General features: G+C 51.6%; 1 protein-coding gene across 4 annotated transcripts in view; it reads left to right on the forward strand.

Annotated features, from left to right (window-relative positions):
* Positions 1-8898, forward strand: part of TXNDC16 (thioredoxin domain containing 16) — a 51731-nt gene extending 42833 nt beyond the window's left edge. For 2 of the 4 annotated variants that reach the window (XM_030484850.1, XM_030484849.1), the window contains 4 exons: positions 1162-1300; positions 1923-2083; positions 3642-3832; positions 5238-8898. In XM_030484850.1, the coding sequence (XP_030340710.1) occupies positions 1162-1300; positions 1923-2083; positions 3642-3832; positions 5238-5521 (775 nt within the window). In that variant the 3' untranslated portion in view covers positions 5522-8898. Of the gene's footprint in view, positions 1-1161; positions 1301-1922; positions 2088-3641; positions 3833-5237 lie in introns of those variants that run through there. The other 2 variants (XM_030484851.1, XM_030484852.1) reach the window with 2 other exon arrangements.
* Positions 8899-15249: the final 6351 nt, after the last annotated feature.

Here is a 15249-nt window from a genome sequence, read left to right on the forward strand (position 1 = left end):
TCCCATTTAGAACTGCTAAAATAAGTGTCTAAAATTAATTTGCCTGGGCAAACCATGGTGGGAAGGGCAAATGGTTGTAATAGACTTTTCTAAGAGCTGCATTTGCAGTAGGCTGAGTCTGTGTTGCATTTTCACATATGGAGAAAAAAGAAAAGAGATGGACTGGATTACTTTTGAAAAAGAAATCAAAAGCTTTCCACCTCCCCACCTCCCCAGTCTAAAATGTCTTTACCCCTCGCTCACTTCCCCAGCAATTCTGGTATCACAGCTTTTGAAAAATTACCAGCAGCCTTTGAAAAACAAACTACAGATGCCCCCCAAAAAGTGTTGAGGCAGCTGATTTCCTCCGTTGTGCCCTTTCTCTGAGCACTGACATCTGGAGCCTTCAGGACTGAAGTTCCTCAGACTTCCAGAAAATTGCTCTCCCGTCTTTTTGTACCCCCTCCCTTTTGTTGCTCAGACTTCTCCTTTTTTTGCTTTTTTCACCTTCTCAGCTTTTCTTTAAATACCCTTGAGCCCTTGTACCAGAAGAACATTGGGGAACAAAGGATGAGCTGGCTTCTCGAAGAGTATATGTGTGTTGCTCTAACGCAGGGCTGGACTTCAGCAAAATTACCCGTGTTCACCAAGCCAAGAATGAGATCTTCTGGAGCTTATTTTGTGTAGGCTGGTGTCCCTTGGCTGGAGTCAAAGACCTGTTTGCTTTGGCTTGGGAGGTAAAGCACTGGATGAGTTTTTGGATGACCTAACTTTAGGTGTGAAAACAAAAGAGAAGCACCAACAAATAGTTTAGTTGGTGGTGTTTTGGATTTTCCCCATCGTTTAGCTGCTGATGTCTTTTTACAGAAGAAAATCCTGGCTTTGTGTGTGTGTGTATTTAGTGTCTTAGGGTAAGTGCTTGTTTCAAAAGGGGACAAGAGAACACATCAGCCCTATCTCTCCCTGTCAAATCAGGACTGTACAGGTGCTGAAGAGGAGGCGATGGGGAACCTGACCCTTTCCTTCTACAGGTGCCTGTGCCTCTGACAGCAGCCCTTTCCTCCCTTCCACCCCTGTCCCCACTTTTCATCCTCCTTTTCAGATGATGTCAGCTCTGCGTTCAGCAGATATGGTGCGTGTCAAATCCCCCAGCCAGTTCTTGTTACCATTCCTCTTTTTCAGATCCCGTAAATATGCAGTGTCTCCCCCAGCCCTCCTCCTTGCCAGGAGCGGAGGTCAGAGCGTGGAAAGCATCACTTTGTCCAAACAGAGCACTCGGGACATGGTGCAGATGATCAGATATGAATTGCTGGACATTTTTGTAAGTAAAATAAAAAAACCCATGTCCTTTTTCCATTGCGGTCATTTGCAGTAGAACTGATTATAGTGTGGACCTGGGCAAAATAAATATGGTTGCTGATTATTTCTGTCATGCTGTTTTTAAATTTTATGGCTTGGATCAGGCAGTCTGGACAGAAATCTGCTGTTTGCTGTGTGGTCTTGTATGAGGAGACCCTGGGAGTCAATTGAGCTTGTGCTTATAGTCACAGACCCCCTGCTGTGGTGGGTTGGCCTCTCACAGGTTCTGCTCCCTGTCTCTTGCACATGCCTTTCAGAGGCTGGTTATAGCCATAAGACATGGAGCTGGGCCGAGCTGGCCTTGCTGCTGCCTTCTCTGCTCACACCCCTTCATCTTGGAGTGCACAGCTGCTCATACAGACTTGACTTGCAATGGGCATGGTTGGAGGTAGACACCTCCAACGTGCACCAAGGTCCCAGCACTCACACTTGTTTTCAAGCTACTTGCTTTCTACTTGGACACTACATCCTTGCTTACCCCTGCATGCTTACCCCTGCACCCCTCGCGTAAGGACAGAAAGTCTAATTTTTGACCTGTGCTCTCCTCCCCATAAACCCCAACTTCTTGTTTTGATGTCTTGCAGCCAGAAATCACTGTGCAAAATCTGCCCTACTACTTGCAACTCAGAAAGCCCTTCCTCATTTTGTTCAGTGATGGTGACATCGGTCAAATGGAAAGCAAGGAAATGCTGAAGCTGGCAAAAGGAAGACCCCAGCAAGCGTTTGTGGCTTGCTGGTTGAACTTGTGAGTATGTAAAACCCTCTTTTCTTCTCTCCATTAGCTCACTTTCAGCCTTTCAGGGCAAGAAAAAAATGAGTCTGCAATTACTGAAAGCACTAGCTGGTAATGTGATTATTCGGTCTGAAATCATCATGAGTTGGGAGGTCAAATCATTTAGCAGTGATTCAGTATGTGTTCTGGGCAGCTGCAAAATTGCATGACAAAGTAAAATTAATAAATGTTTAATTGATTGCAGAAGTAATTTTCAGTAGAGTAAAATGATCTCAAAGATATCACATAGTAGCTTGACCCCAGCTCTGGTGTTGTTTATATTCTTGTTGCATGTGGGAGAAAAAAGTAAATTTGCCTTCCTGGAGTGTCTGATGGTGATTTTCCACTGGCAAATAGAAGGAAGCACAACAGAGCAAGTAGTGATTGTTGACTGGGGGAACATAAGTTTTCAGAAGAAGGGACAGCCAGAAGCTCTGTAAGGCAAACTTAAAAATATTCAAGAAACAGAATGAATCCAGGAGCTAAGAAATAGAAAGTTGTAGGAGAGGGGATTTTTTTTAATCTTCCCCTCTCTAGTTGTGTTTTCAATTTTTAGCCTCTGTTTGTTTTGCTCAAGCCCAGAGACACCTCACTGTCTTAATCATACCGTGCTTTGAAGTCTGGGAAGCGCCTCGCGGCGTGGGCTGAAGTTCAGCTAACGGGGAATCCACATGTTTTCAAAGAGAAGACAATTTGTTTGCCAGTAATGCGCAAGAAACGAGAGCCTCTGGAACTTCCCCACCTACACATCTGCCTTTTATCTCCCTTCCTGAGAAAGAAAGAGCTGTTCTCTGTCAGAGCAAAGGGGCATTGCCACAAAAGAGGGCAGAATATGGCAATTGGCTTGGGAAGAGTAGGATGGTCCTAGAAAGAGGACCACATTCCCATGGTGAGAGCCAGTTGAGGCCTCAAGCATCACTGTCAGCCTGAAAATAGCTCCAGAAGGGCTCAGCGCCTCTGTGGGCTTGCTGTCCCTCCGTCTCGATATCCTCTTTGTCTCTCTCTGTGTCATCTGGGGAAGTTGCTGTCCAGCTCCTCAGGTTTGGGGAAGCACCCATCAGCTGCACAAAGGCTGATCACCTGAGCACAGCCCTCGGCATCAACTCCTGCTTTTCCACCTGCTGCAGTCTTGCTGCAGTGGCACAGCTGGGCTGGAGGAAGCTGGTAGCTCTGCCTGCAAAGAGGGGCTAACCACAGCGGGCTGCAGGACCTGTCCCACTCCTGCCCCACCTGTTCTTAAAAACTGAAGGTGGAGAACATTTCACACCCTCTTACAGAGTTTGCCCCAGCTCCTCGTGGTTGAGGTTTTCTTTAAACACCTAATCTGCTATCCACTCCCTTTCCATTGGACCCTAATAGCTTGCTTAAGGCATTGAGATTATAAATAGGGTGGTGAGCTTCTACAGCTATCCTACGGGCAAAATTGTGTGTTTTGCTGGATGTGGCCCCAAGCTTCGGTGCTTGCTTGGCTCTCAGTCCTGTTGTGCTGCCAAACCACTGGTGAGCAAGTTGAATCTCCTCTTCCCAACAGGAAAAAGACTCCAGTGGGACGCGGCATCCTGAAGGCATACTTTGCCACCATGCCTTCACTGCCAGTTCTCATCTGGGTGAACCTTCATGCCGGGGGTCAGGTATTCAAGTTCCCACCAGAGCAGTCCATCACTGAAATGAACATCTTGTCTTGGCTGGAGAAGCTAAAATCAGGACTGGAGATTCCCAGCAGTAAGTGGACACGCGTTTGTAATGTTCCTAAGCATGCACTGTTAGCTCTGGTCTGTTTATGAGAAGATGCTACGTGCAATAAATTGTCTTCCCTGGAATTTAATGATGGAAAAACTAGCTGTGCTAGTTTGAGCTGGAGAAGTACAAATAGTCCGGCCAGAAGAGAATACCCACACTCACAAGTTTGCTTGGGGACTGTTTAATGTTCAGAGCCAAGTGTGAATAGTTCTGAATTGACATCTCTTCCCCATGATAATCCCCAAACCTGGCTGTGCTCTCCAGTTGCTGTGAACAGACCCGAAATACAGCTTGCTACTAAAAATTCTCCTGACTCCCAGTTGTCAGCATAAGAAGTAACTGCTCTTCAGGCCCTTTCCAACATTTTTTTGGGATGGGAAAGGATAAGGAAGCTGGTGCTTTGCTGTGTTCTTTGGGACATGAAGAGTTGGCTTGTACCATGAATCTTTTTACTGCAACCTTCCTGCCTCGATCAGCCTGCTGAAGCTTTGGAGGAAAGCAGCACACATATGCCTTCCTTGTGTAGTGTGTAGCCATGGGATGCTACATGGATCTTGGGAATTGCCAGCTGCCAGCCTGCTCCAGGCTCTGGAAAGGCAATGGGGTGACTCCATTTGATTTTTGTGAATTTTAAAATGAGCCTTTCAAAGCAAGTGTTTCCGAAAGCTGGCATCAGCCTGGTGGGAATAGGATGTGTAGGCTCTTACTGGAGATGAAGATACCATTTCTGACCCAGTAATTGCTGGGAGAACCCCACGAGCCAGCCATCCTCCCCATTGCCACTGCTAAAAGCACCTGGTTGTCATGTAGGTCTCTAGGTAGGGACCTTAGTTTTTGGGGCTGTCAGAGGGGTGAGCTAATGGCTGAGCAGCTCAGCATGTGGCTAAGGACCACACAGCCTCCTTCCTCAGGCTTTGAAGTGCTATGAACTGTGTGATCAATCTTAAAAGCACAAATTAAAGAGTATCCTCACATAATGGGACCACTTCCTCCTCGTATAGACAGCAGTCCCCTCACTCCTAACGGTGTCTCAGTAATGCACTGTCATTGACACAGTTATCTGGGGCCTGAATGAAACATCCACCACTGGTGGACAGACACCCAGTGTGACCTTTGCAGTGGGGGTGTCTGAGGACAGAGAGACCCCCACAGCCTTTGGGGAGCAGAGCCTTGGCCAGCTCCAGTAAATATTAATGCACCTCAGGCTGGTTTAATTGGGTGGTGGTATGAGTTTTGGAGGAAAGAAGGGGATCTTTAAGAAACAATCTTTAATTTTGCATTCACTTGAAGGGCAAAAAAAAGCTATAATTCCTTTGAAAGGGAAGTGTCTGCGGAGTGCAGCTGCTTAACTCTTGGCTTATTAACATGGGACTGTATTTGCTTTCAGGTACCTTGTCTGAGGAAGACTGGAAGCCACCTCTTCCTGCTTATGACTTCCTTCAGATGATGGAGGTTGCCATGCCTGAACTCCCCCTCCACACCTCCCACCACCATGGGGACACACCGGAACAGCACCCACCCGAAAGCCCAGGAGGGGACACAGCCACCCGGGATGAGCCATCCCGAGAGACCAAGGCAGAGAAAATGGGGTCCCCTGGGAGGGACCTGAGGGGGACAGCCCCGAGGCTGGCAGCAAGAGAGAAGCAGGGCAAGAGACACAGTGAGCTCTGAGAGCTGGGCATAACCCTGCCCGGGGCAGTGAAAGATGTGCGATAGTACACAGAAAACCCTCTCACTTTCCCAGCCCTGTATGAGCCTTTTCATCAAGGAGAGAAGTGCTTTTAGCTATAAATTAATGGTGAAGGGATAAAATAGCCTCTAAGTCTCAGTGTGAGCTCCCAGCTGCAGAGTGCTGTTCACTGTGCAGTGGCTGTGATTTTTGATGTCAGGAATGTGTCCATACACCCCACACGCTGGCCCCTCCACGGTCTGCTCTTGGGATTGCATTTCACAGCAACCAGTGAGAGCAGATCTGCAAGGAAGGTTGCTGTGAGGAAACTTAGCGACCCCATAGCTGGGGGAGAGATGGTATGAGCTCCCTGCACACTGGAGGCTCTTCTGCACAGCAAACTACACTGGAAAAGTTGAAGCAGTGCAGCCCTGCTCTGCAGTTTCTGTCTCTCACATAGGTGCTTTGGTTGCCCCCACGCAGGAAGGGTGATTCCAGGATAAAAAGCACATTTCTGTCCTCCCAGTTGCAGCAGCAGCTCTACTTGTATGTTAGCAAGTCCTGCTCTCAAGAAGCGATGTGGAGCTGAGAGGGAAAGCGTGCCCCCCCCATTCCAGGGCTGCTTAAACTGGCACCCATTTGTGTTTACACCTGACTTGTGAACTGCGTTTGTGGTAATGTTCATCCTCAGGGGTAAGAGAAGTACCTGGTTAAAGCAGTTTTATTACACAGGCCGGAGCTCAGATTGTCACAACAGCCATGAATAGCTGGGACAAAAATCCACCAGCAAATCCCAAGGGCAGGAAGGCTGGAAGATGGCTTTGCTCAATGCTGGCATTTTCTTGGTTACAAGCCCAGGGGGTTGTTTGCAGCCTTGATTTTTCTTTGCTCTTGGTAACAGCAGCGAGGTTGGTGCCTACTGAGCTGGGAACATGCAGGGAGTGAGGTCTGCAGAAAGCCCAGCACTTTGGAAACAAGGAGAGGGAGATGAAGGGCCAGGCTGGCAGTGCTAGAGACAGACCCTTCCAAGGTGGGATGGAGCTGCTTCATGTCCATATCTAGGTGGAGAGATGCAGGACCTGGGAAACTGGCTTTCCAGCCTCTGCCCATCTCCTGGGGACAGCAAAAGTGCTGTCATTCCTTGCTGGAGTACCCGAGCATGCAGGCCAGCATGGGATGTGGGCTGGGGAGACGTGTTTGGAGGCAGGCTTCGTCTGATCCCACCCATGGCATGACAATATTCTTACCCCCTTCAATAAACATCCGCTCCCTTCCACAGCACCACTGAGATGTGCCAGGAGGGTCAGATCCTCCTTCTCCTCCTTATGGTTCTGAAGTTACTGAGGAGGGGGAAAATTCATGGTAAGGAACTCCTGAGACCATTGTAATGTCTGTATTTCCCATCCTGCAAGCAGCCCACATGTCTGAGAGTATTTTGAAATGCCCAGAAATAGAGCATTAGTCCTGGGCACTCCTTGAAGTCCTTAATTGAAACAGACCATTTTTGGACCATTTAATGACAGGCTTAGAGCCAAAATGTATGTATGTATTTAAAATAATAAACTGTAGCATGCAGTTTGGAGCTTGCCGTGCAGCTGAGTATTCCCAAGGGAAGGAGTAGGTTAGGGCGTGAACAGATCCTCTCTGAGTTCCCGTCACTGCTCAGCTATATGAGATTGTTCTGCTGCTGGGCTCTACGAGCTGTATGTCAGTCATTTCCCATCCTGTCCCACTGCTGCTGTTACAGCATCGCTCTCCCACTTGGTGCAGGTGAAGTGCGATGTTTGGGCTTGTCACTGATGTCTTCAATAAATTCCACCTCAAGTGCAATCCACTTCCATCTGTTCTGGGCACAGTGTGATGAGTGGAGAGGCTGGTGTGATGGGCAGGGGTGGATGCATCCCTATGGGAACACTCCCCTAGCCATCTGATCCCTGCAGCAGAAGGATCCCTTTCTTCAGCAGGGTTTGTGCAAGACAAGGAGCATTCCCACATCCCTACTCTTTTTGTCCCTACATCCTTTTTCCATTGCAGCCCTTCTGTGCAGCATCGGGCAGGAGCTTGTCACTAGGGGTCAGTGCCACATCTCAGTTAGGGCTGCAAAAATTGTTGCCTCTCCCAGTGCTGTTTCCTAGTGCTGGAGCATTGCCACCAAAGCAATGGGAGGTCAGGAATGGCTATCTCGTGACGTCCCATGGAGATGCTGATGGCTGAGGGGCTGTTTGCTCCCAGGGACAGTGGCTGGAACAAGGTTGGGGCTGGGGAGTCCCAGTTCTACAGGCTTCAGCCCCCACATCAGCAGCAAGATCCATCAGCTCGAGAGTCCCGGCTGGGCTTGGGGGTGCCAGGATCCCTGAGCTGAGCCCAGCCAGCAGGTCCCTGCAGCGGCCAGTGCAGGCACCTGGAGTGGCTTGGGGAAGGCACTTGTCCATGTCTCCCTGCTGCTAGCATCAAACTGGGTTGGCAGCTGTGTTTGCTGGAGCTGCTGAGTGTAAGCATGGGTGCGGGTCACATCCTGGTCCACATCAGGGTGCACAGGTCTGGCTTTGAGTTTGTTGGTTTTTTCTTTTAATACAAAATGTCTTTTTCATTGCATAGCGCAAGCAGACACTTAGGGAAATCTGTCAAGGCATATATGTGCCAGGATATGTACAGACAGGGAGAAAATGCTAGGGATATTTGGGACAGTTTGACTGTGGTCTGCATCCCACAGCATGCTTGTTCGCTGGAGGAAACACTCCAGCACTAGGTCATTTTTTAATAGCTATGGCTCTGGGGACAGACTGGTGCAGAAAGGAATACTCAGTGGGTGCTTATGGCCTTGAATGAGAAGCAAGTCAGAGGAAGGAGAGCTCTGGACCTGGGGGCAGCTGCGAGGGATGGGCTTGAGGAGCAGGATGCCATCCTGCATGCACCACTTGTCATAGAAGTTGAAGGCAGCCAGTGATCGCCAGGGGACTGTGTGTGTATCTGCCACTTCTCTGTGTCTCAGCACATGCTGATGCTGAAGTGAGGCAAGATCACAATGAATGCTGGTGCTGTAAGCTCCTTTTTTAACCATTTAACACTAAAAGACATGTCTGTCTGATCTGGTACTCGCTGATCTGAAGAACTGATAAATTTCCTGACAGAAATAGTATTGACTATTTACAGCTTCAGACTGAACTCTTCTTTTGATGGTACTTTATTTCAGCACTACGCCAAAGGTGGACATTTGTATGTACCTCGTGTACTTTGAGAACCTTTCAGGAGGTCTTTAAATGTCAGCGGTTGATCAGAAAATAAAATGATGATACACCAAAAAAAGAACGGGATTATGTACTTGTCCTGGAGAGCAAAACAGTTTAAATTACTGCCTGAAACAATTGGATATTCTCCATGTGCTGTGGTCTGGCTGATCATTTGCCATCCTTGATGAGTTCTGCAGAGCCATCACCATCGGTTAGGAGGGAGGAAGGCTTGCAGCAGCAGCCGTCGCTGCAGGGCAGAGGGAACATTAAGGGTGCACGTTGTGTTTTCCATGTTTAAAGAGCTGTCAGAGGAAGGGTTACGGAGGTGCCCACTGCGTGGTTGGGCCAAGAGGTGGTGGATTGAACAGCATGGAAGCCCTGGGGACCTGGCTGAGGGATGGAGGTTCCCATGCTGCCTGCTGCCCTCGGGTGTTCGGAGCCAGCTGACTCAGGAGCTGGCACGCTCCCACCCGCTCCCACTGATGGGCGCTCTCCAAACCATGGGACATCGGGAAGCAATCACAGCGTTTCTCCCAGCTTTTCCATCCTTTGAGCAAAACGAGGGTGGTGAAAGATGAGTCCTTGCGATGGAAGGTGGATTTTCCACATTGGCTGTTCTCAGCCCGTCCTGGACCACTGACAGCCACAGTCCCTCCCAACAAAGCCTCGCTCTGTGGCCAGGCTCTCACCTGACTCTGCCACATACAGTTGCAGGATGGCAGAAGAGAAGGCTGTAGCAGGGAGGAGTCAGGAGAGGCTATTGCCCCCAGGAGGGAGATGCTGCAAGGCAGGAGCGGGGCCATAGGAAGGATGCTTCTGCCTGTGCACAGGCAGCTGCTGTGCCAGCAATTCCTGGCAGTGCTGCCAGGATGTGAAGCAGGACAAGACCTGGTGGGCTGGCTGGTGTCTCTTGGGCTCATCAGTGCCTGGTCTGGCAGGGCTGGGGGATGGTGGGGACCAGTCACTCCATCCCATCTGGTGGTTCAGCCTGGCAGAGATGCTTTTCTTGCTGCCGCCCAGCAGGGCAGGTTCCTCTCCTGCACAGCTTGGCCATGATCCCTGCCACTGGGCACACTCCTCTGCCACAGGGCCCTGCCAGCAGTGACCAGAGGCTGTTTGCCTGGTGTTGGTAGGTGAGGCTGGTCTCTGCCAAGGCTTTCTCAAATCACCTTGGGCAGGCGGATGGTCAGACCTCAGCCCACCCTTGGAAGCATCCAATTTTACCAGGGTGATGCAAACCATCCTGGTACCCTGGGACTGTGATCCCAGTGCCCTTGGCATTGCCCAAGGGGATAGGAGAAGGGTCCCATGGCTCAGCAGTGCCTGGGGTGGTCTGTCATTGCCAGCAGGTCGCCCTGCCCCAGACCCAGACCAGCTTCCCAGGCCCATGCAATGCCTGCTTGGGACCAGAGGCTGCAGCACAACGTTGGGGAGCAACCTGGGGGAATCTGGAGACAGACAGGCAGACAGATGTTGGTCTGGGAGTGGGACAGGAAGCGGTCAGCGCCGTATTGGCACAGCTGAAGGTGGCAGAGGAGCTGCGCTGGGAAAGGGAGGGTGCAGGGGCAGGATGGAGCTGGGATGTGAGATAAGGGGTGGCGGCTGGGCGGGCTGGGTTTCCTCATTGCTTAGGGTGGCTCTTCCGCCGGGCGATTCCGTTGCCAAAAATGCAGAGTGCTCCTGGTGCAGGCCCAAGGCAGGCACCTGCAGCACCCAACCCCATGCTGCCTGCGGTAACTTGCAGGGCAGCTGTGATGGGGTCTCCATCCCTTCTGCCTCATGCTCAGCGTGGGCAGGAGCTGGGTCTCAAGGTCACCACTGGCTCCATCCTCCTGGAGCCATGGATTGGGATAAAGCCAGGATGAACAGCCCAAACCAGCTCCTCATAGAATGCCTTCTCTCTGTATTTTGCCTTCCCAACAGAGAGTTGCTCCACCTCTAGCATCTCCTTCTGGGACTACATGCATGGCTACGGCATCCTGCTTTGTCCCCATGTGATGTAGGTGTCCATGCAGGGACCTCACTGCTCATGCCACTGTCCCATCAGGGTGACTCGCACACCTTGTGGGCCAAGTCGAAGACCAGGCTGGAAGAACAGCAAGCACAACGGACCATTGCATGGCAATCTCTTCACAGTGTCTTTCCCCCCACCTCGGAGAGCAGGAGTCCCTGGGGTTCCACGGGGCTGGGAAGGGAGTGAAGGTGGCACGTCCCCCGGCACCACATTACTGGGTCCATTGTTCATTGTTCCCTCTTGGCTCAGCAGAACTGGCATGGAGACGAGAAGCGATAAGGTGGGAGAGGGCACTGCTCCGCTTCCTGCTCTCCAGCAGGTTATTTCCCGCCTCGCCTGACCTCTCCTTAGGTAAACTCAGCGCTTTACCTCCCTTAGAGTTTGCTTTGCTCTCCCACACTCATCCAGCACGGCATGGGGCCCAGGGAAAAAAGCACAGACCTATTAATAGCCCATGAGGTTGCCAAATCCCTCCTGTATGTTGAAAGAGTGGCTGCAATACCATGATTCAGCCCTTGGTGGTAACACACAGGCCAGTTCCCCTGTGGGGAAGGCTCCCAACTTCGCTTCAGCCCTGGAGGAGCCAATGCTCAGCTCTCCAGCAGGGTAGGGAGGTGGGGAAGAGCCTTTGCTCCTTCAGCCAGGGATATTTTGGCTTGCTAGCAACACAAATAGTAATATCACTAAACTTGGTGTTGTTCCTCTCCATTGGCAGCTGCTCAAGCTCACGGGCTGGACTCACTCTGCACATGGGCCTTTAAAGAGTCGAAAACAGGACTTCCAGTGAGGGCAAAGCCATGGACCCATTGCTGTGACTCCTTGTAACCAGGGCTGAAGTGAACTCTTGGAGATGAAAGCCATGGTGTCCTTGCCCCAGCCTTGGTCTATGTGAATCCTGTGTTTAGTTCTGGGTCCCTCACTACAAAAGAGATACTGAGTTACTGGGCTGACTCCAGAGAAGAGCAGTGGAGCTGGTGAAGGGTCTGGAGCACAAATCTGACAAGGAATGGCTTGGGGAACTGGGGTGGTTTAGTCTGGAGAAGAGAAGGCTCAGGGAGGACCTTATCACTTGCTAGCACTACCTACAAGGAGCATGGAGAGAGAAGGTAGCTGGTCTCTTCTCCCAAGTAACAAGGGATAGGACAAGAGGTAACTGCCTCAAGCTGTGCCAGGGGAGGTTAGGTTGGATATTAAGGAACATTTCTTCACAGAAAGTGCAATCAGGCATTGGAACAGGCTGCCCAGGGAAGTGGTGGAATCACCGTCCTTGAAAGTGTTCATAAACTGTGCAGATGAGGCCCTCAGTGACATGGTTTAATGGGGACTTGGCAGTGCTGGGGTAAAGGTTGAACTTGATGATCTTAAAGGTCTTTTCCAACCTAGTTCATTCTATGATTCTATGTGCAGTCCTGCCTGCAGTAGAGTGGACAGCAGAGCCTCTCAGTGCAGTGCATGGAGCATCTCCTCATGCCCGTTTTAAGTCTTTAAGTCTTCTCTCCAGCAGCTGGACCGGTGAGTGACCCATATTGAGGAGTGGGAGCTTTGGAGGGCTGGGTTACCCTAGAGACATGCTCTGGGTGACTCCCTGTGACCCTGGACCTGCTGTGGGGAGGTGGGTGGGAGAAGTGGCCTGAGGAGAGAGGTGGGATCGTGGACATGGAGGTAGCACCAGGCTACGTGAAGGGTGCTATGGCTGGGAGAATTCAGCAGTGGGCAGAGGAGGGAGCCCCAGCTGTGAGTGGGGCCAGACACCAACACGAAGGCAAATATTTGGGAAGGCAGTTACTGTCCAAAAATAACTGCAAATGCTTTCAGGAGCAAAGCTGGAACAGTGTCCATGGGCAGCGGCCAGAGTCCCCTGGCCCAGGACAGCTCCCAGCACAGGGGACAGAGGTAGGGCAGGGACATGCACACTAGGCTGGCTCACAGGAAAGCAGAGATCCTGGCAGAGTCACTCCAATGGAGTATTCCCACTGGAGAGCCAGTGTAACAACCACAGGCTTCCACTGAGCTTCAGCCTTGTCCTTGCCAAGCACCCAGGTGCCCCCAAATCTTGTCCCCAAGTCCCCAGTCCACCTGCCATCTGTATAACCAGGTCCGCTGCCACCAGCTTCACCCCCCGTGTCTCTGCCCAAAACCCCACCTACTTCCTGGGAAGAGCACAGCTCCCAGAAGGACACATGGTGTTGAAACCCATCTCCCCAGTGTGTGAATGAGCCAAGATGACAACCAAGGTGTGAATGACTGTGGTTTGACCCACTGGCCACTGTCCCCTCCTGCGGTCCCCATGCTGGTGGCACTCATCCTCACTCCTCATGCAGCAGGCACCGCTGCCAACCCTCTGCACAGAGCTGGGTTTCTCCGGGGTTTAATTAGCCAGGTTCTGAGCCATCTCCATGTACAGACACCAGGGTCCAGCCTCTTGTCTCCCTTCGGCATGGTGCTACCTCCCTCTTAACGAAAAGCATGAAAAGTATGAGCTTGCAACCCTCTAACACACCATCCTCAAGGGCTCCTGGGAACATGGAGGCCAGACGAGGAGCCCAGAGGGATCTCCAGGTCTTTCTGCCTCTCCTTCTGCCTCTTACTCTTCGCCTCGGGTTGGCGAGGAGGCAGCAGGGAGGCACCGCAGGCTCCAGGTGCAGGCAGGAACCTGCTTCATTTCTTCTTCTTTTCTGCAGAGGACAGACTGAGCTCCTTACCAGAGTCCTCCTCACCAGGGAGGTACTCAAAGTGCTTCTGAAGCCTTAAATATGTGCTGGCAATAGCTGTGACTCCACATCAGGGCTGGCGGTGTCATTCGTGTGTCCCTGGGTCCCACCTAGCTCTCAGGCAGTGTTGCTCCATGTTCCCACTGATGCCTGTCCCCAGGGAATCAGCAAAGCCCAGAATCCATGAAGAAGCAGCCACCAGAAACCCAATCTGTTTGTTTATCCTCACCCCACCATTTGCAGCGGGGTCTGAGTCAGGAGCTGGGGATGTTTGTGTTTGCCAGCTCAGCCACGATGCTGCAGCTTTGGGTAGCTGAACATTGGAGCAGGGCTCCGAGGCTGGTCCCAAGGGGCTCGGAGGACCCAGCACCCACTCCAGGGATGGGTCACCTCCTGTGTGGTACCCTCACCATCCCCAAGGACACCAGGATGGCTGTATCTGAAGTAGAGACCAACAGCAGCAGTGCAGGGCAGGACAGGGTTGGCATCCAGCCTTGCTTCTCCCCATCCTTCTGGAGGGACACCCAGTCCTTTCTCCCAGTTTGCTACTGGTGGGCACAGATTTTCTGCATCAGAGGCAGGTGGGTCCCTCACTCCTGGTGCCTGGTTGTAGTGGGGCTAGGATGCCTGCATGGACTGCCTCCAGCGCCTAGACCGCGCAAACAGGGATCTCCTTGGGAGCAAAGCAGGTCAGGACAAAGCCAGGTCAAGCCGTGGAGAGTGAAATGGGAGGGCATGAGTGTGATTCAGGCTGTGTCACTCTAGGGCAGCACTGCACCAGCTGAAGGAAATCCCTCTTGATTCACGGCTTAGGAAGTTCTGTGGCTTATTGGGACCACACTGACCTGGAGATGCTACCCCACAGTGGAGAGGGCTCTCGGTGATGGGCACAGCCAGATGCCATCATCTTTTCCCAGCTCAGCTGCAGCTTGGCTGGGAGGGCCATGGCCATGATGGGCTGAGCAAGAGAGATGAGATTTTTCACCGGGAGGGATTTCTCTATGTCTTTATTGCAGCCAGAAGCACAGCATGGTCCTTTTTAAGGTCACAGTTCCAGCTGGAATGAGCTCTTAGACATTTTACTTTACCTCTGCAGTCCAGTTCCCAGGGAATGGGAAGGGCTTCACAATAGAGCCCATCCATCCCTGGCTTCCCATGGCAAAGCTTCAATTATATCCCTGGCAAGCCATGTCCTGTGGTGCCAGAGGAGCGGGGCCAGCTGGCTGCTCTTCCCATCCCTTCCCCTGTGTTGACAGCCTCAGCGACCTGGCAACAGTGGGGGGGCTCTGGGAGGACACCCCACCACATCCCCTGTCCCCACAAGGTGGGCTCCCCACCCACAGGTACACCCCAGCTAGACCCCAAGCTCCTCTCTGAGGGGGGGTGGTCCCTCTAGACAGGGGGTCAGTGGATCCAGAGGGACAGGATTGGCTCTCAGTCACTGCTGACCATTGCCAGCCGAGGTTGCTCTGGCTTGCTCTGTCCTTGGACTTGTTCCCTAAATCCCAGCTAGCGTGTGCTGGTGGAAACAAGCTATAAAGAGACCTCCGGCATGAGCCAGCAGGGCCAGCCTTACATTCCTCTCCCCAAACAGCTCCCGAAGTAGATCTATGTTTTTAAGGATATGAGTTAAAGCCATTTAATCACAAGCCTCGTGCTGTCTATTTCCTTTGCATTTTCTTGTCTTCCATGGTTTTTTTTCTCAAGCAACATCCCTCCAAGATCCTGAGGATGGTTGAAAATTGAGCCATTATCAGTGAGGACTACTTAGCCCT

Source organism: Strigops habroptila, chromosome 4 (genome assembly GCF_004027225.2).
Source record: "Strigops habroptila isolate Jane chromosome 4, bStrHab1.2.pri, whole genome shotgun sequence".
NCBI lineage: Eukaryota > Metazoa > Chordata > Aves > Psittaciformes > Psittacidae > Strigops > Strigops habroptila.